Below are 26,413 nucleotides of genomic sequence, written 5' to 3'. Positions count from 1 at the left end.
AGTTTTAGTTTTCTGGCAGCTCTATACACTATACTTGGGCCAGATTTACCAAGTCTTTTCAGATGCAGACATGACATATTCTGCACAAGAAACTACATCTTATGTATCAAACAGGCACACAGGGCTGGAAACAAAGTATGCATGTTATCTACGTGAGTCATTGCCAGGTTCGCTTTTCTCTTTAATGCATATGCATTAAATGGAGGATCGCGCAAATAATGGATGGAGATATCATGTGTAGATGCTTATGTATTCCGCTGAATTTACAAAAGTTCACTTAATTCGGGTCAATTTTTTGTGTGAAACTTCTCTGTCTCGATAGGGCTGGTATTAATCACAGCAAAACAGGGACACAGGTATAGGCCTGAAAGACGCACTAAGGGAATCTTTGCAACAAGAATCACTTCTGAATCACTTGACTTCTGAATGTGTAAGATAGGCTTCACAAATGACACACTGACATAGGTCCCTCCTGACAATGCAGCAGTAAACTCCAAGAGAGAATGGAGAGCCTTTTTAATGGACATTCATTTGAGTGCATTTGAGTAAACTATCTATTTGACAGTCAAACATACAATAATAATTTGTGCTTTGAGAATGAATGTGCCTAATAGATCTACAGTACCCATTTTAATATTCTTTTTCATAAAAAGTTCATTGTTCAAGTACTGTTACTTTTCAGAACCTCCACAACAGAAGTTTAGTTGCTGTCATATGGTCACCTTAAGGCCAGTTTGAGGTCCATCGACTGAGTGTCCTGAGCCTGCAGGGCTTGAGTTTGAAACCCGTGAGACATACAGTCTGAAAATATTCATAGTTTTTTATAATGCTCTTAATTCTCTGAAATTCCTCTCTGAATTATGCTGTTTCTTCATTTTGCAGGTGTTGAGTGTAAAGATCAGAACTCGGACTGTGTGAGGATAGTGCTCGTGGGGAAGACAAGCTGTGGGAAAAGTGCCACAGGGAACACCATACTGCAGAGGGAGGTGTTCCTGTCTGAGCCCAGTTCAACATCAGTGACAACCCGCTGTAAGAAAGGAGTAGGAGAAGTAGCAGGCAGGCGTGTTGCTGTAGTTGACACACCAGGTCTCTTTGACACAGAAGTTACTAATGAGGAGGTCCAGCAGGAAATAGCCAAATGCATCTCCTTTTTGGCCCCAGGACCTCATGTGTTCCTCATAGTTCTACAGATTGGAAGAATCACAAAGGAGGAGAAGGAAACATTGCAGCTCATTAAGAGTACCTTTGGTAAAAACGCTGAAATGTTCACCATAGTCATTTTCACAAGAGGGGATGATCTTAATGAATCCATTGAAAAATACATTCAAAAATGTGGCCCTACAATCCAAAATCTTATTCAAGACTGTGGAAACAGGTTTCATGTCTTCAATAATAAAGACAAGAGCAATTGCACCCAAGTGTCTGAGCTGCTGGATAAGATAGACAGCATGGTGAGGAAGAACGGAGGTGGCTGCTACACCAATGAGATGTTCCAGGAGGCATAAATGACCATAAAGAAAGAGTGTGAAAGAATACTGAGAGAGAAGGGGGAAGAGATGCAGAGAGAGAAAGAGGTGCTGAAGGCAAAACACGAAGAGGAGATTAAAGAGATGCAGAGTAGGATGGAAGAGCAAAGACTTCAAGAAGAGGAAGAAAGAAACCGTCGGGAAAAAGAGCTGAAAGACAAAGAAGAATATTTAAGGAAAGAATGCGAAGAGTGGAAAAAAGAGAGCTAGAGGAAAAAGAAAGAAGAGGTGAGGAAGAGAAAAAGAAGGAAAAACAAGAATTAGAGTGGAAGGGGAAAATGGATAAGATAGAGAAAGAGAAATCTAGAATGAAAAAGGAGTTGAAACATAGGGAAGATGAGGAAAAAAATAGGGTAGAAAGAGGAGAAACAGAGACAAGAGATGATAGAAAAACAAAGCAGAGAAAGGAAAGAATTTGAGGACAAGCAAGCAGAAGAAAAGAAAAATAGAGAGAGAGAGGAGCAGGAGAGGAAAAACCGTGAGAAGAGAGAAAGAAGGGAGTGGAAACAGAAAATGAAAGACACAGAAAAGGAGAAAAAAGAGACACAAGAAGACATGAAGAAAAGAACTGAGGAATGGGAACAGGAAAGAAAAACAGAACAGATAAGGAAAGAGGAACAAGAGAAGAAAAGGAAACAGAAAGAAGAGCAAGAAAGAAGAGAGTGGGGTGAGAAACAAAAGAAAATGAGGGATGAGTTTGAGAAAGAAAGGGAACAAGAAAGACAAAAGAGAGAAAAGGAAAGGAGAGATAAAGAGGAAATTGAGAGGGATCTTGAAGAAAAGAAAAGGCAGTTGAAAAAACAAGAAGAGGAATGGGACAAGGAAAGAAAACAGGACAGAGAGAGAAGAGATAAAGAGGATGAGCAGAGAAGAGAGGAGGAGAGAGAAAGGCTGGCAAGACTACAGAAGGAATTTGAGAGGGAACGAGAAGTAGAGTGCCGGAAGAGAAAGATGGAAGATGAGGCCAGGAAAGAAAGAGAAGAAAAAGAACGTAAAGAAATGGAGGAAGACTACAAAAGCAAAATGAAAGAAATGGAGAGGAATTATGAAGAAAAAGCAAGAAAACAAGCAGAGGAATCTAATGATTTTAAAAAGAAATTTAATGACCTGGAAGAGACTTTGAAGAAGTTGAAGGAGAAAGACCAAAAAGAAATTGATGACTTGAAAGCGAGTGGCAATTGTGTAATACTGTAAAGCTGCAACAGGCATGCTTTCCTGTGAAGGGCACTGGAACATAACATTACCCAAATGGTGCATTTCACTAATGTGAAATGTACCAATTGGACAAAAAGCAGGATTTTGAAACAATGAATATCAGGAGATTTTTTTAATTCATGCTTTTTCCCCTAAATAGCTAATCATACCCACACTGCAATGCTCATCATAACCTCATCATGTCGATTTGAGAGAACTCAGACAGAACAGAACAGACACTTTCTGAAGCACGTGTTGCTGTCTTTCGGATGAGGTTCTGACTCACTGTGGTCATTAAAGATCCCATGACACGTATCGCTAAGAGTAGGGGGTTCCCCGGTGTCCTGGCTAAATCCCAGGTCTGGCTTTCACAAACTGCCACCAAAATCATCCCCAGATTTAATTGGCTAAAATATGTTCTCTCCCTCTCCACCTTCGCTAATGTGTGGTGAGCTTTCTGGTGCAAAATGGCTTCCATGCATCACCCAGGTGGGTGCTACGCAATGGTGGTGGGTGAGGTGAGTTCCCCCTGAGTGTAAAGCACTTTGAGCAATCAAAAGGTGCTATATAAATGCTATAAGGATATTGTTATTATATATCAAACCACTGCTTCTTAAGCCACAGTTTGCAAGTTGGGCTCGCTCAAACATGAGCAAGAGGAAAACAGGGTGGCAAACTTTAGTCTTATAGTGATGATAGTATAGTATAGTATTCACAGACTGGGGTGGAGTGGATGGGGGATGGTGTAAGCATGTGATCTCAGTCATTTGAGTGTGGCTCAAGGCAAATAGTTTTTAGTTTTTTAGTTTAGTTTTATTATTTTTGCACAATTTAAAAAATACACAAAAATGACAAAGATAGCAAATCATATACAGTGCAGGGAGAGGCAGAAAACCCAGTGGGCTTATTTGAAGCCTCCACCTAAATAATGTTAAAAATTCACAATATTATAAAGAACATAAACTTCACATACAGAAAATAATATTACTACATAAAAGTGGTGGCAAACTAATAGTAACTAAATATAAATAGCAACAATAACCTTGTATTCAACATTTGGGGGGCAAATATGCCCAGGGTTGGGGTGGAGAGTGAGAGGGTATTTATAACAAAACAAAAAAATCAGATGAACAAACACCTTCACCCTTCCCCCTCACAGGATCTGGGCTAAAACAATAAACTAACACAACAAACTAAAACAAAAAACAAATGACAGCAAAAACACCTATAAGCACCTGGGCTGGTTAGTTAATGCAACCCAGGTGCATGTGCACTCTCCACCACTCGGCGTTCTCAAGACCAGCTTCTCCGGTAAACCAAATGCTACACATATGTACTACAGTCATATAGTGAATGATCTGAGCATTATTTTTGGTGTGACAATCGAACCAGCTCCACTATGTCTCCTGCTAGACCTCCTGGATGTTCAAATCGGACATGACAAATACAAAAAACAAGAGACTGTTTAACATCCTGATATTTTATTTCTTTTTTTATATACATCCTTTGTGTTTTTGATCATGGACTCAGCCTCAACAAAGAAGTCTTGGTATAAGCACATGATTATACTATATTGCATATAAGGACATTATACCAAATGACCTGTGTTCTGAATTCATCCTCGGAAGTTTTCTACAGTGTATGGGATCCCTACCTGAATTTTGTTGGCCCTGTTGTTGCCACCTCACTTCTTTTAAGATTCCCCAACTCAGCCTAGTTTCTCAAACCATAGTGCATTGCTTGTATATTATTATTCAAGTAACCTGTATGTATTCCTGATTAATTAAGGCTGTCTATTCTGTTCTGTGCTACTGCATCTACTTTTTTATTTTAATGTGTGAGGGGGACTATATATATAGAAAGTTCAGTAACATCTATATGGTGAGACCTGTAGAGTAGCAATGCTTTTTTAAAAAAAATTTATTTTATTTTACATTTTAATCTCATGATCTGCGCTGATTCAAGTAGTGGCGTGATTTTATTAGCTGCATCAAATGGTTAGAAAATATGATTTGTCTATAATTGCCCTTTTCAGACAGCAGTTATTCAACGGTCAGAAATGTGTGTTGTTCACATCCCTACTTTAAATATTGTTTATTTCAGCTTGCAAGGTTTGAACAAAATGTGTACAAAATTCAGCAAAATGTGAACTGATTTATTTCCAAGGAAATGGTTATGTCTTTGTGTGTGTGTGTGTGTGTGTGTGTGTGTGTGGATGGGTGGATGGGTGTGTGTTAAGTTGCATTCATCATCTGTGCATTGCATATACAGTAGACCATGGTGTAGTAACCTTTGTAAGATCTGTGTGTATGATTTGTTTGTATGCATTGGTTGTTTGTTCGGGTCCCTCACATCCCTCTCAACTTGTTGCTCACTAGTGACCCCTCTGACCATTTAGGAGCCTGCGGTCAGTCTGCCTGCTGTCAGGAGTGAAAAGCAGCAGCTTGGCCATGGAATCAAACCATGCTTTGCTCAGAGCGTTTCAGAGATAAGACAGGTCTATACAAATCATTCGGCATTTCACATTGGGAGACTGTGATGATTAGGGGTGTAACACAATCACACACACACGCATGTATGCGCGCACCCACACACACTCGTGCACTCTCATTCTCTGTGTTTTTTTATTTTATTTTTTATTTTGAGCAAGCGTTGCCTAAGTTTACCACACTCAAATCTAAATGTATTACTTCTTTAAAAATGAAAAAAAAAAACAGTAAAATTCCAGGTGCAGAGGAAGAGGACTGAAGGCTAGGCCGGCATGGGCCAGACAACAGCTTCCTGCAGCTGGGGTGAGTCCACCTGTGGTTTGGTTTTTCTCACATACTCCGCACCTTCACTTTTCACTTTGGCACCTGTTTGAGGCCTGAAGAGAGGGATATTGCACAGAAGTAAAACAATTCAAAATAATTATTAGTCACATACATGTGTACTGTGGTCTCCATTCTCGTACAGCACAATAAAATAACACATGCTGATTAATTCAAAGGATATTTCTGAGAAAAATCCCATGCTTACATTGTATTTTATGGCAAAATATAGATGCAACTGAGGTGCAAATGAGGAAAGCAAATAATTTATATGTATTATATTTTTCTGCCATGCTAGCAATTCACGCCACAAGTTGTAAACTCTTTTGTGAATACATGTTGTGCAGTTGTTGCAAGAGATGTGGATATACCGTTTAAAGTATAAGATAAAAAATCCAAGAGGATACAAAATACACGATACCCCCAACAAAGATGGAAATGAAGCATTGGAAACTTTACGGTCCATCGAAGATTTAGTAATCAAGTAAATGTGGAGCAGTGGTGGTACAACAAATCTCACTATACCAACAAGAAATTCTCTGACCATTATCAGAGAGTTCTTTTTACAAGCAATTGAGTCAAGATTCCACAACTCTTTTGAAAAAAAGACATCTACACAAATCTTAAAACATTTCTTTATTCGGAGAAATTGGCCAAAGATGAATTTGATTTAATTTACAAATCAATTCCAATTAGGCCAGTTTTCTATACTGTCTAACATCCAGAGAGACTGGGCTCATCGCCCTGGTGCCTCATAGTGGCAGGAATTGGAAGTATCACAGAGAATAAGTAATAGTATGTGGAGTACCATATTGCCCCATTGGTTACAACTCTTCAATCATAACTGGAGGGTACATCAGATTTCTAACAAAAAATAAGGACTCCAGTTAATGCAACAGACCTACTAGTGACACTTGATGTATCTACGCTTTATACTAATATTCCCATGACCTAGGCTTATCTGCATTTTATAAATACTCTGACACGAGATGTCCATTCCCCTATCTACCAAGATGCTATTGTCCTAATCTAGTTTTGACAAGGAATTATTTCCTTTTGTAATCTAATTATTTTCTGCAAATACAGGGCTCTGCCAGAGGGTCAGCAATGGCCCCTAACTATGCCAATGTATTTATGGGCAATTTTGAAGAGAAGTATATTTAGAAAAAAGGTAAATCACTGGTGTTATCTTGATATGTTCAGGTCCAGAAGAACAACTACAGGAGTTTGTCATATTATTTGAAAAGCTGTGTACCATCAATCATATTTAGATGATTCTTCCAGCAAGGAGCAGATCTCTTTTCTGATTAAACTTTTTTTTAAGAACGGAAACAAACTCAGCACAACTCTAGATAGAAAACCAATAGTTAAAAATAATCTCCTCCTAGCAAACAGCTTTCAAGTCTTTCAAAAAAAGGTCATGTCCATCGAGTGAACAGAATCTGTGAAGAGATGAAGACTGTGAAAAACACTGTGGTGAAATGGAGCATTTTACTGTAAGTCAAGGGGCTGCCTAGAGTAAATGAACTGTCCAAAACAAAAGGTCGACTGCAAGATTAAAAATACAAGAAAAACCAAAGAAAAGGGAATTCTCAGTGATTTTTCCTGGGACATATGGGATTGAAAACAACCAGCATCTCTCTCCGCCTTCAGCGATGTGTGGTCAGTGTCCAGGTGCAAAATGGCTGCTGTGCATAACCCAGGTGGGTAGCCAAACAGTTTATTTAAGCAAATCACAATATTCAAGCGCTGAAATGTATAGGCTTTGAATCAGTTCATCTTGGACATTAATGCCAAGAATAAAGTATATAATAAACAGACAGATATGGCAGTGTAACTTGTTTCTGAATAATCAAAATAGTACTTTTGTAACTGTATAGGCTTCACTTTCTTTTGCTAAATGAAATGCGGAATGTAAATAATTTATATGTACCAAGTTTATTTTGACATCATGTTTATAGTATCAACCAAGCAGAACCCACAATTAGTTATCCCATCTTTCCCTACCTATTCATGACGTCTCTATTATCTCTTAGTATTTGCCTTATTATTGGCAGCAGTCTGAAGCCCTGAGCTGCATTACCTCAGTCAGCCACAGGAGCGGGCACAATATCCATTCATTCCAAATACATTCCACCATAATGCGCATTTGATTGCCCATAAATTACCTTTAAATAGTTTAAATAAAAAGATGTAAATTAACACTGATTAATTAAAATAAAACATAATATTAAATGTATGTACTAATTTTGCCTTTATCTATACACATTAACATAAATGCTTTTTATTTTTATTTATTTTATTTGAGTATTGTCACATTATACATTTAATGCTTTTAAATAAATGTTTGAGTAAATACGTCTTGTACAAATACATACAGCCTTTGTGTTCTATATATGCAGTAAATATTATTTTTCATAATAATATGGTGTTGTGGTTGATGTAATAAGGTCAAGATCATATTTTACAACTGGAGCTTCATGAACAAATGTTTATGCAGTTATTTGTCTTGGATTTGTAAGGAGTTACATTCTTAGGAAGCTAAAGTAATGCATTTGTCTTCTGATTTCCTATCTTTAAATATTCCAAAGCAACAACCTGATAGTTCTATACCTGCTGCTGTTTTAATAAATACATTTTTAAATTACAAAACAGGGACCAGTTAGAGCTTTTCTGACAGTGTTGAATAAAACTAATGTAATGCCATACAGCAAGTTAGGCAGGTTTGTTTGCTTATTGTTTTCTAACACTATGTCCTGGTTTGACAACTCATAATTAAACAAATTTGTCGTAGTGCAGTTAGTCATGGTGTCTGTCTGTGTGACTCAAACTCAGAGTGGTGAGAGTTGAGTGGGGCATGAACCTCAAGGATGGAAAAGAAAGCTTAAAAAACCTTATTTGCAGCTGGGATTTCTGCATGGGACAAACTGAACTGTGTAAAAAGAACTTTGCTCTACTCCTGGAATTCACAGAAACCCAGAAGACAGAACACGGAATTAAAATCAGACGGTAAGTAGATTTGAAAACTACAACTGAATGCCCCCCCTCATTCCCCCCCCCCCCCAAGGGTGTCTTGTCGATAATTCAGACAACAGCCAAAGCTACAGTACAATGTTCTTGTATTTTGATGTGTATATGCAGTTTATACACTTGTGTCTTCTGCTCTCAAGCAAAGAGTGTTGTCAGTGATACATTTTCATATTTGAACACAAAGCAAAGCGATTGATTTAAAAATAATTGTATCCATTTTGTTATAGTGCTTTACAATGTATGAAAAAAATAATGAACGAGTGTGAGAATTTCAAATACTTATTTGTATATTGAAATTAATTCTGAAGTTCTTCAGCTCTCTGGAGTAATTTTTAAAAATCGGTTTAATGATAAAGTGATCAATCATATCAGCTATAATAGAGAAGAATCAAGTTTGTATTTTCTCACTTAAGTCTGAAAGCAGCAACATTTCATTATTGAAAAACATTTTTAAAAGGATTGTTGTAATATAGGTCATCAGTGAATACCAAAGCATTTCAGTGCCTAATTGATTATTATTTTTACCAACAGGAACATATTTTTTATTTGATTCTTCTTTTATTATTAAAATGAACCTGGAAATAAATTGTAAACTTCTATGTAAGGTGTAGGTGCCTCAGAGGGAGTGGTTCTAATGCCATTAAATTTCATGTTTTGAATTCTTCAGACTGAGTCACACTCATGCAATCAGGAAATAGATTTCCTTTATTTTCTCTTCCAGTAAAGAAATAAGTGAAATGGAAAGTAAACACGTCTACAATTGCTGCAGCCTTACACCACTATTAAACATTTACTTGCTATCTCTGGATATAGTGGGGAATTAACTGAGATACCATGAAGATCTAATCATCAAAGAGTATGCTGAATGTAGAAAAAGGAGAGGACAATTGGGTTGGGTATGTTATTTTGGTGCCTACATTATTTATATCAATGTGAAATTAATTGCAGGCAAGTTTTTGGCATTAACTGCATGTTGACAAATACAAATTTTTAAGCAGATTCATATGGTTTAACATCAACTGCAACATTTAATTCACTGACCACTCTCCAGTCACACCTATTGGCAGTCCCAGGAAACTCAGGCCAACACTATCACCCCTGGTGGAACAAGACCCAACCTGAATGTATTGTTTTACTTTTGATTGCTGGTCTGCTTTATTAACCTGAATGCGTTATTTTACACTTGAAGTTAATAAGTGTATATTTGTGATTTATTAATAAACAAGTACACAACTATTTGGAAAAATGTGATAAAGTACAGGACAGACCACATTCTAATATGACAAAATATAGACCTGATGGTCACATGACACAGCAGCTAAAAAAATATGAGCTTACTGTGGATATATTATTCAAACATAGAACTTTTCTGTTTGCCAGGTGATTATACAGAATTCTTACAAGGTGAGATTTGAAGGTGGAGGATTGTCTTTGAAATATGTAAATTGCACTTTTCATTCCCGCAGCACCATTTTGAGTACTATCTGTTGAGAACAAATTCTTCTGAAATGGCAGCAGCAAAGGATCCTTGTGAGTAGCTACACAAATGTGTATTAGCATTGTCTGTCACCTGTACACAAAAAAGCAGTTCCAAAAGGCTCCTCTTTCGCCATATGAAGGTCACGGATTCTGTTGGGCAAAATGGTTATTTCTGGGAAGAACCATTTTTTCCTTTGAGGGAGCATTGAATACAAGAAATGAAAATGAGTGTATTCACCATTGATATACAAAAGATAATAATGATTATCTGTTTTTTAACAGAACAAAAAAAATATGTCAGGCTTTAACTTTTATTTGAACTTTAAATAAATTACATTTTTTATATTTTCAAGGGGAGATAATCTTATATTTGCTGTTTTATATAATGTGTGCATTCCACATTTCCTATTGTGTTTATTACGCATTAAATATTGATTCACTGTGTTAGTAACAGGAGATGTGAACACAGAGAAGGATCAACGTAGACGATCCAGTGCTGAATTTGTCCGTCCCAACAGTAAGTTAATACCACTCATCTTTAAAAAAATAAAATAAAAAATAAATCAATTATTATTATTAATAATAATAATAATAATAATAATTAACCTTCACTTATTTAACCAGGGAGTATCTTGAGTTTAAAACTTTCTTTCCGAGGGAGACGTGGCCAAGAAAACTATGTTGATTGGGATGACCTACACATAGTGCAGTTAAAATGCTGACTTCATATTTCAGCTAAATAAAAGCGAGAATTGTATAAAGTGAATAAAAAAAATAAAATAACAATAATCGCCATCATAAAATGGCCCTGGGTACAGGTGCATAGTTTTATTTATTTTGACAGAGAAAATTTTGTATTTCAGGTTTTACATATATGTATTACATTTTTTTCTGTTGTGTTTGTTGTGCATTAAATAGTGACTCTGTGTTAACAGTGGATGTGTACAGAGAGAGGGATCCATGTGGAAGAAGCAGCCCTGACTGGAATCGCCCAATGAGTAAGTTAATACCACTCATCTGTTCTGTACTGGGTCACATTGGCTATAAAACATAATCATCTTAAAAGACGACAGTTTTTTTCTGAAACATCTTGATTTGGGTTTCAATGGTGTAAATAGCTGGTAGGTTGTAAACATTCCTTCTTTGTGGGTCTTTAAAAAATCTTACATTGTCTTGTTTAAATTTTATTTAAAATCTTATATTGGTCTTTCAAAATCTTATATTATTCTTTGAAATGGCTCAAGGAATATTTATGAAATGACTAAAAAACCCGCTTATCCCTGTGACCCTGCCCAGCATAAGTGGGTATAGATAATGGATGGATGGATGGATAATTGTTATTATTTCCCAGGAATTAATAAAGCATTAACCAAGCATCAATTGGAGTGGTTTTAACACCATCAAATTTCATGATTAGAATTCCAGTCTGAAATCAATCCAGGAAATCAATCTCCTGCATTTTATCCTACCTGTAAACAGGCTTCACTGGAAAGAAGTGAAACATGGTGTCCATCCTTCTGCAACTGATGTAGCTTTACACCAGTATTTAAACATTTACCCATAATTGAGGATAGTGGTGGGATTGAGTGAGATACCATGAAAACTTTCTGATCTCATTGTCAAACTTAGTATAGTATACTGAATTAAAAATAAGGTTAGGGCAATTGGGTTGGTTCTGGTATTTTGGTGTCTACTTTATTCAAGTTGAATTCAATAGCAAGAAATCAGATGTTTCAGCATTCAAGTGCTCATCGAGAAAATAATCATAAACAAGAATCCCACATGTGACCTGGGGCCAGTCGATTGTTCAAGTGTCATAAGATTTAATTTTTAAAAAGCAGATGAGTTGAAGCAAGTTGACAGAATTTCCATTTTTTTGTTAGCTATATTCATCTGGTTTAACCAAAACCATGTTCAGCACTTCATTTGCTGATCACTCCCCAGTGATGTCTCCTGGCACTCCCAGTAAACTCAATCCCACATTACTAGCTATAAACAAAACTGAAGCATCTGTCAAAATAACATGAACGCTGCTTTCATTAGTGTGGCACTGTGTCGGAGCGTTGTTGTTTTAGGCCTATTCTTCTGTGTAAATAGTGTGATTCCTTTATACATCACCAGATGATCCCACTAGAAACAAGAGGGAGAGGGCAAACAAACCCCACTTTTTGCTCACGCCAGCTATTTCTAACAGCTCCTCTTATAAAGAGAAACTTCCCCAAAAAATGTATTCCAAATGTAATAATAAGATCATGCATCCATTAATTGGACGAATATGTTGATGGTACTTCTGTCATTGGATTGTTATGTTGATGGCAGTGTACACATGGCATACGATGGGAATAATGGTAAATTACCTATATTAGTGCAAAGATTTAGATTTGGTGGTAACGATGAATAGAAGTTAATCTGATTCCATTGACTTCAAAACCTGCAACACTGGTATGAATACAAGTTCGCATATACATGCATTGACTGGGGTGTGCTAATACAACAGGCAGTAAGACTCTGAACTTCACAGAGCAAAACTATCTACAGCTGCATTCATCTTATTGTTCTCTGACACTAAGACATTCTACCCCAGCAGGTAAAGGTGGTACTCACCCAGGAATCTTGCAAATAATGTTTCCACACCATGAAGTGACTTGTGACCTGAAAAAATGTTTGTCTGAATACCGGAACTAACCCACAGAGCCCTAACTAAGGTTCCTCCATCTGATTAGTGAGGCTAAATATCTAAATATCTCAGACCATGGCCCAATCACTATTTATATTAAATAAACCAGAATCCATCTAGACACTGAAACGAACATCCATCTCGGAGCAGCTACACAACCAGCTAGTGTAACTGTCATTATGCCCAGTGAGTAACCTATTTATGATGTTACCCCTTAAATGAGACCAATACACTGATTGTTTCTCACAGAGATGCACACTCTGGTCAATGTATATGTGAACCACATACTTTAGATGCACTAAAAGAGGGAAACATTTTATAATGACACAATATTACAGTTGGCAATACCCAAGGATGGATGGATGGATGGATGGATAGATAGCTACTTTATTAATCCCAAGGGAAATTCAGGTGTCAAATAGTTCACATTACAAAGCATAGTGCAACAATTCACCAAGAAGTAAAAAGTAAGTAAGTAACAGGGTTGGGTAGTAACAGATTAACAGATGTAATCGGGATTACATAATCAGATTACAAAAAATAAGTAACTATAATCAGCCCAGATTACATGCAATCCTGAGCAAGCCTTTCACATTGCACACTTTCCTTTGTTTGCCCAAAGAAGGTATGGACAGGAATAGACCTGTAACCACCTGCCCCACCGCCAAGAGACCCCCCCTTACTCCTCCAGGAAGAGAGAAACTCCCTCATAATCTAGAGATAGTAATAAGATGCTTTGTACCACAGTGTGTGATTTTATGATTGTACCTATCACTTGTCTAGATACCTTTCTATGGAAGTCCCTCTACAATCCAGATACTTGCGTAGGCACATGCACCTACATATAAATGTACATATGTGTGATCATTACAGCTCAGTGTGCCTGTCTGTGTATAACATAGAGTATCTCCTGCTTTTCAGTTGGTATAATTCACAGTTCACCACATTCATCCACATCTCTTCAATCAACTCTTCTCCCCAGATTCATTATATTATCCTAGATCCATTTCATTACAGTTGACGTTATGTCCCTGGGTCATCCGTCTTGAGGGGTCCTGACCCAGGGATGCCATGTGGAGATGCTGTGGCACTCTATAGCCGCTTTTCCACCGCATGGTACCGGCTCAACTCGACTCGACTCTACTCACTTTTGGAACCAGGTACTTCATTTTCCACTGCAGATAGTACCCCCGTCAATGTAGCTGGGCATCATAGCAACGCCGCATGAAACCGTCATGACGTCATCTTCAACACAACACATACAGGAACAATGTAGGCTATCGAAGGGATGTTGTTCTTGATTCTCGGTATGTGGCTGTTTGTCACAGCAAGGATACAAATTTTGTTTCAGAAGAGGCTGAAGGCAGCAAGACAAAAGAATGCTTAAAAAAACAGGAGAGTTTGGGAAATCCTACATCAAAGCTCAGACGACAAGATGACTCTGGTTGCTCGTTAGCATAAAAGGCAACACAAGAGGGTAAGCTAACTAGTGACGATTCTCTCTGACCAATCAGTGGTCTGCAGTGTTTTCACGTCACCTTTTGGTATCGCCTCAGCTCGCTTGGAACATCGATGGAGGTGATACCAACAAAAAGTACCAGGTACCAGGTACTATCCACAACTTTTGCCCAATGGAAAACCAAAAAAGTCGAGTTGAGTTGAGCTACCATGGTGAAGTGCATTAATGCGGTGCTGTATTCCCTCACTGTACCAGGTGGATCCAAGGGGTATCTGTTGAATATTTTTCATCCTATCACAGGGTGGTGCTTTATACCCATCCACGCTTTGACCCCCCCCCCCCCCACCTTGTCTCGTGGTATTGCCTTTCCAGCCATAGTTTACAACCTGTGGCAATTTGTGGGTCTACTCGTCTACAAAGTGGAATTTGGGTGGAATTCCAGAGAAAAAGAGAAAAAAGGTGCAATTTGGTTAGAACAGTCTCCATGTCATGGAGAAAATGCATGAAAGAATATATGGCAATAGAGGTATAGATTGAGCTTGCATACAGTAGGCCTTGGCATTTTTCAGGAATATGGGTGGAAATTTCTGCCAGCAAAAACTGAATTTAATTGCATAACTTGAATATGTATTGCAATAATTTTCATTTGTAATGTTTAAACTGAATTATTGTATTCCATAAATGTAACAGGGTGTCAGCTGTGGTCAGAATTCTCCTCTATCAAGAACTTTCATTTTGTTAGAAAATGTTTGCAAATACAAACCGGTATTTTTTGCAGGTAAGCGAAGGGAATAAATTGCATAGCACCCCTTTTCTTTATCCCTGGTGGGATGGGGCCTGTATGATCTGCTGTATTAACTTGAATGTGTTGTTTTACAGTGACTAAAATGAGGCAGGTGAGGATTATGCTGATGGGTTCGACTGCAGAAGGACAAAAGTCAGCTGGAAACATCATTTTGGGGAGAAAGGCTTTCCCAGTTTCAGAAACACTGAAGAGTGAGAGGCATGATGGGTTTGTGGCTGGGAGGAGCCTGGCAGTGATCACCACAGCAGATCTGTTTAACCCAAATCTCACTGAAAACGAACGCTCACTGCAGGTTGGGAAGTGTTTGAGCCTGTCTGACCCAGGACCCCATGTGTTCCTGTGGGTGCAGCAGGAGAGGAACATCACACAGGAGGACCGAAACACTCTGAGGAGGTTCAAGAAGTCTTTCGGTGAAGGAGCTTCAAGGTTCTCAATGGTGCTGTTCATGCATGAAGACCACAGGGAATATGCCAGTGTTGGTGATTCAGCTAGACCAGGTGATGATGCTCTGCTGGACTTTATTCAAGACTGTGGGGGCAGGTTTCACTTCCACAGCAAGAGAAAGCATACACAAGTAACTGAGCTTCTGGAGAAGATCCAGGAGATTGTGGATGAAAATGAAGGCAGTTACTTCACTGGAGAGATCTTTAATTGGTCAGATATCACTTGGAAAGGATTGGAGAGCAAAAAGAAAGAGGTGGGAGGTAAGGGGAATAAACTCTGAAGCAAATCATGATAAAACAAGAAACATTTCAAAATAGCCACTTACTTGAAATGTATTTTAAGTAAACCCCCCTTAGAAAATACGATATTTTTAAAGCGGCTCTTCTTCACATACACACGTATTCTAGCCTTTTTCCATTAACCATCATCAGGCCCACCATTGTCTCTATGCACCCCCCTAGGGGTGGAGTATTTGCAGCCATTTTGTATTTACAGATATTCATGCTTGAGCCCCGCTGCTTCATATATTCTTCAAATGTATTTGTTTGTTTAAACTATCACAAAGTAATTACTGAGCAAAAGGAGGATCCCATTTTGCCTATGGGGTGCTCGTAGGCTTCCAGTCAGGCAGCTGGTAAATTATGGGGACCTGGCAGGTGTTTTGGGAGGAATGAATCAGTGGTAACTCTGGGAGCCCTGGTCACCTTAAACCTGAGCTTCCTGGTGAGATGTGATCAGTGTTGGATGGGTCCCTCTAGTGCAAATTATCAGTCAGAATCGAAACTTATGGTGAAGTTCTTCACGGATTGAACCACTTCAGATTCAGTATTTAATATTCTCTCATGAATCTGCATCCATGTAATAGAAACTATATATGATGTAAATTATGTATAGAATCAAAAAAATGCATTGGACAAAAAAAAACAAAAAAACAATTGTAGAGATGACTTCAGGATGTACACAATTACAAACTTTTATTTATCATAATCCTGGTGATAAATAACTGCTTCCCTTCTTTTTTTCTCTGTGCTTTCAGCTGATGTTAAAAGGATGGTGAGCATGAGACATGCAGAACGTAAGTGTTAAATTGAGCTGCCAAATTAGCAACGCTGTTATCAAACCAAAAATCTTGGCCTGAGGTCTCCAAAGTGGTAAAATGGGGATTCTTGTGATTCTGGGGGGGGTGGGAGGAGCAGAGAGGGCTTCTCTTCTTTGGCTGCTGTCATTTAGTCTTCAAGAGGGCCTTAGGACCCGCCCCCCCCCCCCCCCCCCACCTCAGCAACTGTAATATAACTTCTACTGCCCTTTGAGTTTCAATCATTTTAATTTAGTAAACAGACTATGGGCGCCTGATTGGTCAGTAGGGGTCACTGGTGAGAAATGAAGCGCAATGATCCCTGCCAAGAGAAAAAGTGAGAATGTACTTAATCAGTTTAGTAAAGTAAAAGACTGCTACACACAACATGTAGACTGTTACACACAACAATAAAAAAGAATAAAAATAATGTACTAATTTTTATGTTTTTAATACTAAACAGGTCCCCCAATGAACGTAAGCAGACCCAAATTTATCCGTGGAAGAAGTAAGCATGATCCACAAATATACCATAACTATACTGTACAAATGCAAAAATATTATTTGAGGAACATTGATTTGCACTGTTTTTAACAGTTTCAAAAAAATCTTATCAAAATATACAGTGGGGTGCAAAATTTGGGTACCCTTGGTCAAAATGCCTTTTACAATTAATATCTAAGTGAAGAGAAGCTAACCTGATCTCTAAATGGTACAAAGTTAAACATGACACATTTCTTCTTTCTTTTAAAGAAAGATTACTATTTATTTTAATTTTTTACAGTTTCAAAAGTTTACTGTGCAAAAGTTTGGGAACACTGTTAGTTAGTACTTTGTAACTTTTCCTCGGGAAACTATAACAGCTTGCAAATGCTTCCTGTAGCCAGCTGAGAGTCCTTTGATTCTTGCTTTTGGAATTTCTCTCCTCCTGCCAGAACACTTCTAGCTCAGAAATATTCTTTGGCCTTCTTGCATGTATGGCATGTTTTAGATCTCTCCACAGATTTTCAATAATATTTAAGGGGATAATATTGGGGGCTGTGGTGGCTATTCCGAAATCTTCATCCGTCTTTCCTAGAGGTATTTCATTGTTGATTTTGAGGTATGCTTTGGATATTTGTCTTGCTGGAATACCCAACCTCTCTTCAGCGTCAATGTCTGGACTAACTTTCAAACATTAGCCTTTAGAATTTCTTGATATTTGGTGGAATCCATTCTTCCTTCCACCTGCACAATATTTCCTGTGCCCACAGCTGCCACACAACCCCGAACCTTTTGCAGAAAGGTCTTGTGTTTAGTGTTGTACCATTTAGAGTTCAGGTTTACTTTTGATCACTTAGAGTTTAATTGTAACAAACAGTTAAACCAGGGGTGCCCAAATTGTTTGCACCCCACTGTATGTATGTTGAATTGTTTTCTTGTAGAAATATCTTGGACAACAAATTAATCATAATTCTTTATTTATTTAACTACACACAACAATGTGTATTATTATTATTATTATTTTCTTGTTTACTGCATAAACCTGAACATAAGGTCAACATTTATTATATTGTAAGTAATTCTTCCTGAGAATGCATTTAAAACAGCCTGAAAAATGATGATGCAAAACTTTTCAGGTGTGAATGCCAAACGGGACAACAGAGAGTGTGTGAGGATGGTGCTGTTGGGGAGGACTGGTGTAGGGAAGAGTGCCACAGGAAACACCATACTGGGGAGAGAGGTGTTTACCTCCAGGGCTAAAATGACCTCAAATGTTACAAAAAAATGCCTGAAAGAGACAGGTACTGTACTGGGAAGACGGGTAGCTGTGATTGACACTCCAGGCTTCTATGATACCACCCTGTCTACTGAAGACACCCAGCAGGAGATCATTAAATGCATGGGGTTGGCATCTCCTGGACCTCACGTGTTCCTCTTGGTGATATCAGTAGGACACTTCACACAAGAGGAGAAAGAGATACTCAGGTTTATCAAATTGAGCTTTGGTGACAAAGCTGAAAATTACACAATGATCCTGTTCACCAGAGGTGAAGACCTCGGCGAACAGTCCATTGAAGAATACATTGAAGAAGGTCATTCTGAAGTGAAGGAACTAATTCAGATCTGTGGACGCAGGTACCATGTCTTCAATAACAAAGAAAAGAACAGACGCCAAGTCATTGAGCTGTTTAAAAAGATAGAAAAGATGAACTGGGATAATGGAGGAAGCTGCTACACTCATGAGATGTTCTTGGAGGCAGAAAAGGCAATGATGCGAATACAGATGAAGAAAGAGAAAGAGGAGGAGGTGAAGAGAGAACGGGAGATGTTACAGGCTAAGTACAAATCAGACATTGAATATATGAAAAGAAGTATGGCCGAGGAGAGAGAACTGCAGAAAAGAGAGAGGAAGGAGCGGGACAAAGAGCACTGGAGGACAGAAAGAGGGGAACAACACAAAATAAGTAATAACCAAGATGAAGTGCAGGGGGAATTACTGGGACACATGACACTTCTGGAGCGGAAAGCAGGAAATGAGGAAGGGAGAGAAGGGGCCAGTGGAACATGGAGGCCAGAGCAACATGTTATAGAGAGCCAGGAGGATGGAGAGGAGGAAGAAAAATGCAAACAAGAGGAAGAAAAGGAACAAGACAGAGAAGAAAATGAGAAACTGATGGGAATTATGGAGGCTAAAGAGAAAAAAGGAATCACATTTTTACATAAAAAAAAAACAAAGCAATCACCCCAAAAGATTAAAGAAACTAAAAAACGAGAAGAGTTGTATGATATCAAGGGTCAGAGGGGTGAAGATAGGCCTATAAGGGAGAAACGAGATTCAGGGAAAAGGCAAGAAGAGAAGGAAGACCAAGTGGTTAAAGATTCAGCAAGAGAAAAAAATGTGAGATTGACAGAAGAAGAGTACACAAGACTCTTAAATGAAATGAAGGAGAAACGTGAGGAACTTGCAAGGCAGCAAGCAGAAGAGTTAAAATCCTTCATGATAAAACACTCAGATCATTTTGAGGCCTTACCAAGAAAAAAGAACAAAAGATGTGTGATACAGTGAGCTGATAAAAGTTCAAAAGTTCTCACATCCTGCTGATACACAGCACATGCACTGCCCCATGTCAGGAAGGGATGTTCTTGGCTGTTGAGGAAATTTACTAGTAGAAGGCGTGGATTTTTTGGTATTTGAATATTTTATGGAAAGATATCTAGGGGCTATTTCTTATGAGTAACATGAAAATCATTGATTGTAAAACTGCAGATGCTTCAACTGACTTGGCACTTACTACTTATTACTACTCTTGAGCACTGAAATTAAATGGATAATTTATAATTCATTTGTATTTAAGCAACTGTACTCATTTTAAGGGCACACTATAGGCTTGCTGCGGTCCTGTGATTACAATCAAACAAGTCTACTACTCCATCTTCAACCCAGCCCACTCATCGCAAGAACCCCATTTCATGTAGCTAGGTAGATAGATAGAGGCAACATTAGTACTGTTAAATGAAGGACCATGTGCGACAGTAAGAAGGCAGATTTGATTATAGCTTAATTCATTCCATTATGTTGAACGTAAAAGTGGTTTTATTGTTGGAACTTTTATTTTGAAAATTTTAGAAGCCAAATCCACGCTGCTTTTCCTTTCCTTTTGTGAACTTCACCTGATCCCACTGAGGAAAAGCAGTTTCCTGTTTAACTCTTCTTAAATTAGCCCTGCTGAATTGTCTTTTTGCTTCGCTGTGTCTGTACTTCTTCACTAGCTAGCAATAAACTCTTTGCCACATCCACCCACCCCTTTGGTGCTGAGCAGTTTAAGGTTTTTGGCATGCAGCACCTTTTTCCATGAAACTTTTTGTTCGCGTCATGTTTACGTGCAACAACAGCCAAGCAACAGTGCTACAACCAAGCTCATATTCACAACAGGGGTCTACTACAGTGCATGCTTAGTGTATGGAAGAGTTGCTTTCAGTGTCTTTGGAAAAGACTGTGTGTTGAGCAAAGAAGATACTGCATTGTCATCACGTAACTGCTCAAACGGAAGAAGGGACCATAAATTGATGGCAGGTTCCTCCTCAACCATCCAGATGTACCTAATACTGAAACAGAGAATGACAGAGAAGGACTTGAATAGATAGATGTCTTTGCCTGGCACCACTTTTCTGACTACTAGATCCTTTTGGCATCAAAAAAGCAGGCTTGAGTTTTCATAAGAGTATTTATTTTATAGATTGAATAATCTTTTGTGGACTGAAGCCGATACTAATATAATGACATCTGAAGCATTTTCAGACATCCTTATTGCACCTCTCACTCCTTTAAATTTGTGTCCAATTCAACCTATTGTATTTCTGTTTTCAAATTTCATATAAAGATGTAAAACCTGTTTGCAAAACAATGTGTGTCAGAAATACAAGATTCTCTTCAAAAATATCTATTAATTTCTGCAACACAGCGAGGGTAACCCAGATTTATGCTTCTTATAAACAGCTCCAGGACCCTGGATGTGGATGGGCTTCCACTGTGCAGTTTGTTAGTACTATGTGTGCAGCAGAGGGCTCTGTGTCAGTTTTGTTTGAGATCAGTTGCAGTGCCAGAAATGTCCAGTATGAGGGGATGCCCCGCAGATATGAGCCCCAAAGTTGTTTGTTTTTGCTGTGAGGGTTCAAAACACTAACAAAACAAACAAAATACAGCTTTACTGCTAGGTCATTTGATAATCTTAAAATTGTATAAATGTGACATTGATAAAGTGCATTGTCGCCTATGAAATTCACCTCTGCATGGACCAATTTTTAAAAATGCAGACATTTAAGTAATTTTGCCTTTGAGTATAGTTGGTTTGAGCATGTGTTTTGAATAAAAATATTAAATGGATAAAAATGTGAATGTGTTATTTGCAATTCAAAAAAATGTGAACTGCCCAATAGTCTGATTACTTTCCAAGAGAATATTTATGTGTGTGTGTGCGCGTGCATGCGTGCTAGGTTATATTCATTATCTATGAAGTGCAATACACTGTAGACCTTTGTTGGATCTGTGTGTATGATTTGTTTGTGTGTTCGTTTGTTCAGGTCTCTCACATCCCTCTCAACTTGCTGCTCACTAGTGACCCCTCTGGTCATTCAGGAGTCTGCAGTCAGTCTGCCTGGTCTCAGGAGTGAGAAGCAGCATATAGCCACACTGACCGTGGATTCAAATCTTAGCTGGTAGCATGCAGAGATGTGACAGGACTACAGAAATCATTGGCTATTACAAATTGTATGAATAGGGCTCTAACACAAACAGACAAACGGATACACAAACATTTACATTACATTACAGGCATTTAGCAGACGCTCTTATCCAGAGCGACTTACACAACTTTTTACTTAGCATTTACATTGCATCCAGTTCTGCAGCTGGATATATTTTGAAGCAATGCAGGTTAAGTACGCTTTTGGAGAGGCAGAATAGAGTGTTACAGTGATGATGTTAGAGTAGGCCAATCCAGATGTTTCTTCTGCTATGGGTTCCCTCGGCAGTTTTCCAATGCTTTTTCCCCATAGGGATTTCGTTTTCTGCCGAAAAAAAGGTCTGCGGTTAACATTTGCTTTAAAGTTTCACGGTTGAAACAACGGTTGTCGCATGCAGGCAGGCTAGTATGGAAACTGGAGTGGCGGTTGCCAGTATGCAACTATTGTTATAGGTTCAATTTAGCAACTTGTTAGCAACTTACGTTTTAAAATCTTGTAACAGCTTCAAAATCCACCGCTGAGATATTAATGGGTGTCATTTATCTTGAGGAACAAAACGTGAAACTCTTAAGCTTACGTTCACCACAGGCCTTTTTTTTCAGCAGAAAGAAATCCCTATGGGAAAAATGCATTGGAAATTTTCTGAGGGAACGCATGGCTCAAAAATTTCATGGCAATGGAAGGATAGATCACCCAGGAGGCAGGAGCTTGGATAGCACAACATTTATGATCGTCTGCCATGCAAAGGCATGAGCTGCATTACCAAGGAGATGACCGTTCTCCTTTTCCTTTGTTTCCAAACCCCATGTTAAGTGTCCACATACTTTTTGGTTATATTTTTCCCTTTCAAAAACCAAAATGTACTGCTCTGTTAAAATGGAAAAAAACAGGAAAATTCCAGGTGCAGAGGAAGAGGACTGAGGACAGTTTTCTGTAGCTGGGGTGAGTCCACCTGTGGTTTTGTTTTTCTCACTTACACCACACTTTCACTTTTGATAGGAGACCATTTTGTCCCATCATTGGGGCTGGAAGAAAGGCATATAATGCAGAAGTGGAACAGTTAATAAATAATAATCAAATTGTCATATACATACTGTGGTATCCATTCTCCTACAGTACAATAAAATGACACAGACTAATAAATTCAAGGGAAATGCAAAGTGAGGATTAAGTAGAATATGTTTAATATTCTGAATCCCGCAGTTTTAACAGCTAACACCCTCATTTAATGTCAAGCTATCTGAAGACCGAACACAAGTGCATAAGAAGTCAAAACATCTCACTTATTCAAAATATATTTTTACATTACATTACATTACAGGCATTTAGCAGACGCTCTTATCCAGAGCGACGTACAACAAGTGCATCAGTTCAAAGTGCAGAGGTGCAGAAAAACACACTAGAGTGAAGTAAAGATCGTAGTGCCAGAGGTGACCACAGATCAGGACTCCAACCCTGTAGGGTAACCTGTTCAGCAAATAAACAACAATCCTGCCAAGTACAAAACTAGCACTGAAATCACATTTGCCTAATCAGAATCAACAAAACAATCCTGCCAAATACAAAACTAACGAGATCGCATTAGCCTAACTAGGTACATTGAGCCAAACTAGAGGCTAGGGAGGGGTGGGGAGAGGTGCAGCCTGAAGAGAAGAGTCTTTAGTCTGCGCTTGAAGATAGTCAGATTCTCTGCTGTTCTGACCGCCACGGGAAGGTCATTCCACCAGCGAGGGGCCAGGACAGACAGCAGACGCGAACGGGAAGTACAGACACGAAGAGCGGGAGGTGCCAAGCGTCCAGAGGTGGCATCGGCATAACAGTGATAAGACAAACCATGGGCAGAGATTACAGGACCAAGAGATTGGGTGTACAGGGAGAACAGGAGGGGACCAAGGACTGAGCCCTGGGGAACTCCTGTGGCAAGGGGGCGAGGTACCGATTCTGCACCGGCCCAGGCGACTTGGAAGGAGCGACCGGAGAGGTAGGACTCGATCCAGTCTAGTGCTGTGCCACAGATCCCCATAGCTGCCAGGGAGGACAGGATGGGGTGGTCGACTGTGTCAACGGCAGCAGAAAGGTCTAGGAGGATCAGGATGGACAAACGGGAGGCTGCTTGTGTGGTGTGAAGCGACTCACTGACCGAGAGAAGTGCGGTCTCTGTCGAGTGGCCAGGTCTGAAGCCGGACTGGTGGGGGTCTAGGAGGTTGTTCTGCAAGAGAAAAGAGGAGAGTTGGTTAGAAGCAGCTCGTTCAATTGTTTTGGATAAAAAAGGGAGAAGAGAAACAGGACGGTAGTTCTGGATGACGGAGGGATCCAGAGTGGGCTTCTTCAGTGGGCCAGCTTGAAGGAAGAGGGGAAACATCCAGAAGACAAGGGAGGTGACAAACGGGAGGATGTCAGGTGTGATAGTCTGGAGGAGAGAGGAAGGGATAGGGTCAAGAGCACAGGTGGTAGGGCGGTGGGAGAGTAGGAGCTGGGAAACATCAGAGTCAGTGAGGGGAGAGAAAGTAGAGAAACAAGGGGAGGGAACAGAGAGGGGGGAGTGGGGAAGGGTGGCGGTGGACGTGAAGGAGCTGCGGATGTCTGCAATCTTTTCATTGAAGAAAACCGCGAAGTCATCTGCAGCAAGGGAGGACTGAGGTTGGGGAGGAGGAGTGCTGAGGAGAGAAGAGAAAATAGAGAACAGTTGATGAGGGTTAGAGGCAGATTTATGAATTTTTGTTTGATAATAATTAATTTTAGCAGAGGTTACAGCAGTAGAAAATGCAGCTAGCAGAGACTGGTAGGCAGACAGGTCAGATGGAGCCATGGATTTCCTCCACTTCCTCTCCGCTGCACGTAGGCTGGCCTGGTTGGTTCGGAGGGGGTCAGACATCCACGGACTGGAAGGGGACGAGCGTGCCGGCCTGGAGATTAGAGGACAGAGAGAGTTAAGTGCTGAGGAGAGCGAGGAAGACAGAGCGGACGATGCAGTCAGTGGGAAGGTTGGAGAAGGATTCAAGAGGGGGAGTGAAACAGTGACACTAGAAGCGAGAGAGGAGGGAGAGAGGGAGCGGAGGTTACAGCGGACCATGACAGTAGGAGTGGATGGAGGGGAGGGAGGGAGGGGAACAAGAGGGAGGGAGAAGGAAATGAAGTGGTGGTCAGACTGGTGCAGAGGGGTCACCGTGGGATCGGAGGAGGAGCAATTCCTCAGGATGACCAGGTCTAGGAGGTTGCCAGCCTTGTGTGTTGGTGGGGAGTGCATCAGGGAGAGGTCGAATGAGTGGAGTAGGGGCAGGAAGGCTGCAGAGTGGGAGGCATCTAGGTGGATGTTGAAGTCTCCCAGGAGGATCAGTGGGGTGCCATCCTCTGGGAAGGAGCTGAGCAATATTTATTTGATTTAATTTGGTAATTATTATCAAAGACATGAATTATCAATTAAATCGGCAAATTTATACACAGAGTAAACTGTTGGATCATTCTTTATAAAATTGTACAACTAGATTAAACCAGATTAAAATTAAGGTTTTTATTAAGTTACAACAAATATAGATAGATAGATAATTTGTCCTCAAGGAGGAAATTCTTTTCCACAGTAGGTGCATACATAACACAAACAGGTAAGACATACAGAATTATACAAAATACAGGATTTACAGGAACACTTAATTACAGGGGGTCACACAAGGCATGGATTGACACCACACGCCACAGGCTGGATTTCTTGTAACTTAAGAGGAGGTTACTTATTTAAAGCTTGTACGGCTGTGGGAACAAAGCTCCTGCCAAAACGAGCCTTTCTGCACATGGGTAGTCTATACCTACGGCCATAAGGAAGGGGGGTAAAGTGCTGGTGGAGTGGGTGGTCTTGGTCATGTGTGATTGTGAGTGCTTTGCAGATCAGGGATGAGGTGACACAGTCGGATAAGCTGGGGGTGGGAATACCAATGAGTTTGCTGGCTAAATGAGTTATCTTTAATGGTTTATTCTTATTGGTGACTGTAAGCATATGGAAAAAACAGGTGGCACCATACAGAAGAACTGGCTCAATAATGCTACAGTACAGGAGGTTTCATGTCTAATCTAAAGACAAGGTTTAACTTCCTCTGCTCTGCTCTTATCTGTGTAGCCCCGCTCACCCCGCATGCTCTGGCAGTGCTGTGGACATGCAACATGATTGACAGGCAGGCAGGACAAAGAACATTCCTGACTGGTTCTTACATGTAAGATTCAGTCACGGTGAAATTTGGGGAGAATGATTTCAGAGCCTTATTGATATCTGTCAGGATGTGAAGGAAATTTTACCAAATAGGAACAAAAGAGTTCTACAACAAATTTACACAATGCACCTTTAACATAACTATGATGTTCATTTAGTTCCAAAAACATTGCACAAGTCGAGCTCTGAAGCTAGCAAGCAGAGAAGCATCCACACAATGGGAGCATTTCTATAGAGGTATTTTTCCAGCAAAAGCCACAGATCTGTAGAATGGATTCACAGATCTATAAATGGTTTCCCAAATCTGTAGAATGGATTTCGAATCTGTAAATTAATATGAGAATGCACACAAAAAGTTATAAACTTGTACAAAGATGACTCAGTAATTATCACCTGTCAAATCAACTAGAGGAAAGACAACTCAGTAATTACAACCTTTAAAATCAACCTCTTACAACCTCTCAATGTGCTAATGATAATGCTCTGG

At 39.5% G+C, this 26,413-nt stretch overlaps 3 protein-coding genes across 4 annotated transcripts in view; all 3 read left to right on the top strand.

Moving 5' to 3' along the window:
* Positions 1-26,413, top strand: part of LOC135244080 (uncharacterized) — a 126,982-nt gene that overhangs the window by 46,940 nt on the left and 53,629 nt on the right. The window lies entirely within an intron of this gene.
* Positions 1,503-3,677, top strand: LOC135243889 (uncharacterized). The gene has a single exon (XM_064316018.1). It carries the CDS (start codon positions 1,908-1,910, stop codon positions 2,718-2,720), a length of 813 nt encoding a protein of 270 aa, XP_064172088.1. The 5' UTR covers positions 1,503-1,907; the 3' UTR covers positions 2,721-3,677.
* LOC135243886 (GTPase IMAP family member 8-like) lies at positions 5,457-21,125 on the top strand. 2 transcript variants are annotated; one of them, XM_064316010.1, is made up of 8 exons: positions 5,457-8,539; positions 10,027-10,090; positions 10,488-10,556; positions 10,975-11,037; positions 15,055-15,684; positions 16,461-16,499; positions 16,963-17,007; positions 18,119-21,125. In XM_064316010.1, exons 2-8 carry the CDS (start codon positions 10,069-10,071, stop codon positions 19,546-19,548), a joined length of 2,298 nt encoding a protein of 765 aa, XP_064172080.1. In that variant the 5' UTR covers positions 5,457-8,539; positions 10,027-10,068; the 3' UTR covers positions 19,549-21,125. The 2 variants fall into 2 exon arrangements, with proteins under 2 accessions (XP_064172080.1, XP_064172081.1); XM_064316011.1 differs by lacking the exon at positions 5,457-8,539 and adding an exon at positions 8,597-9,456.

The sequence above is a fragment of the Anguilla rostrata genome, chromosome 17, assembly GCF_018555375.3.
Source record: "Anguilla rostrata isolate EN2019 chromosome 17, ASM1855537v3, whole genome shotgun sequence".
NCBI classification, from domain to species: domain Eukaryota; kingdom Metazoa; phylum Chordata; class Actinopteri; order Anguilliformes; family Anguillidae; genus Anguilla; species Anguilla rostrata.
Note: the sequence above shows the minus strand (reverse complement) of the source record. Positions and strands in the feature narration are given on the sequence as shown.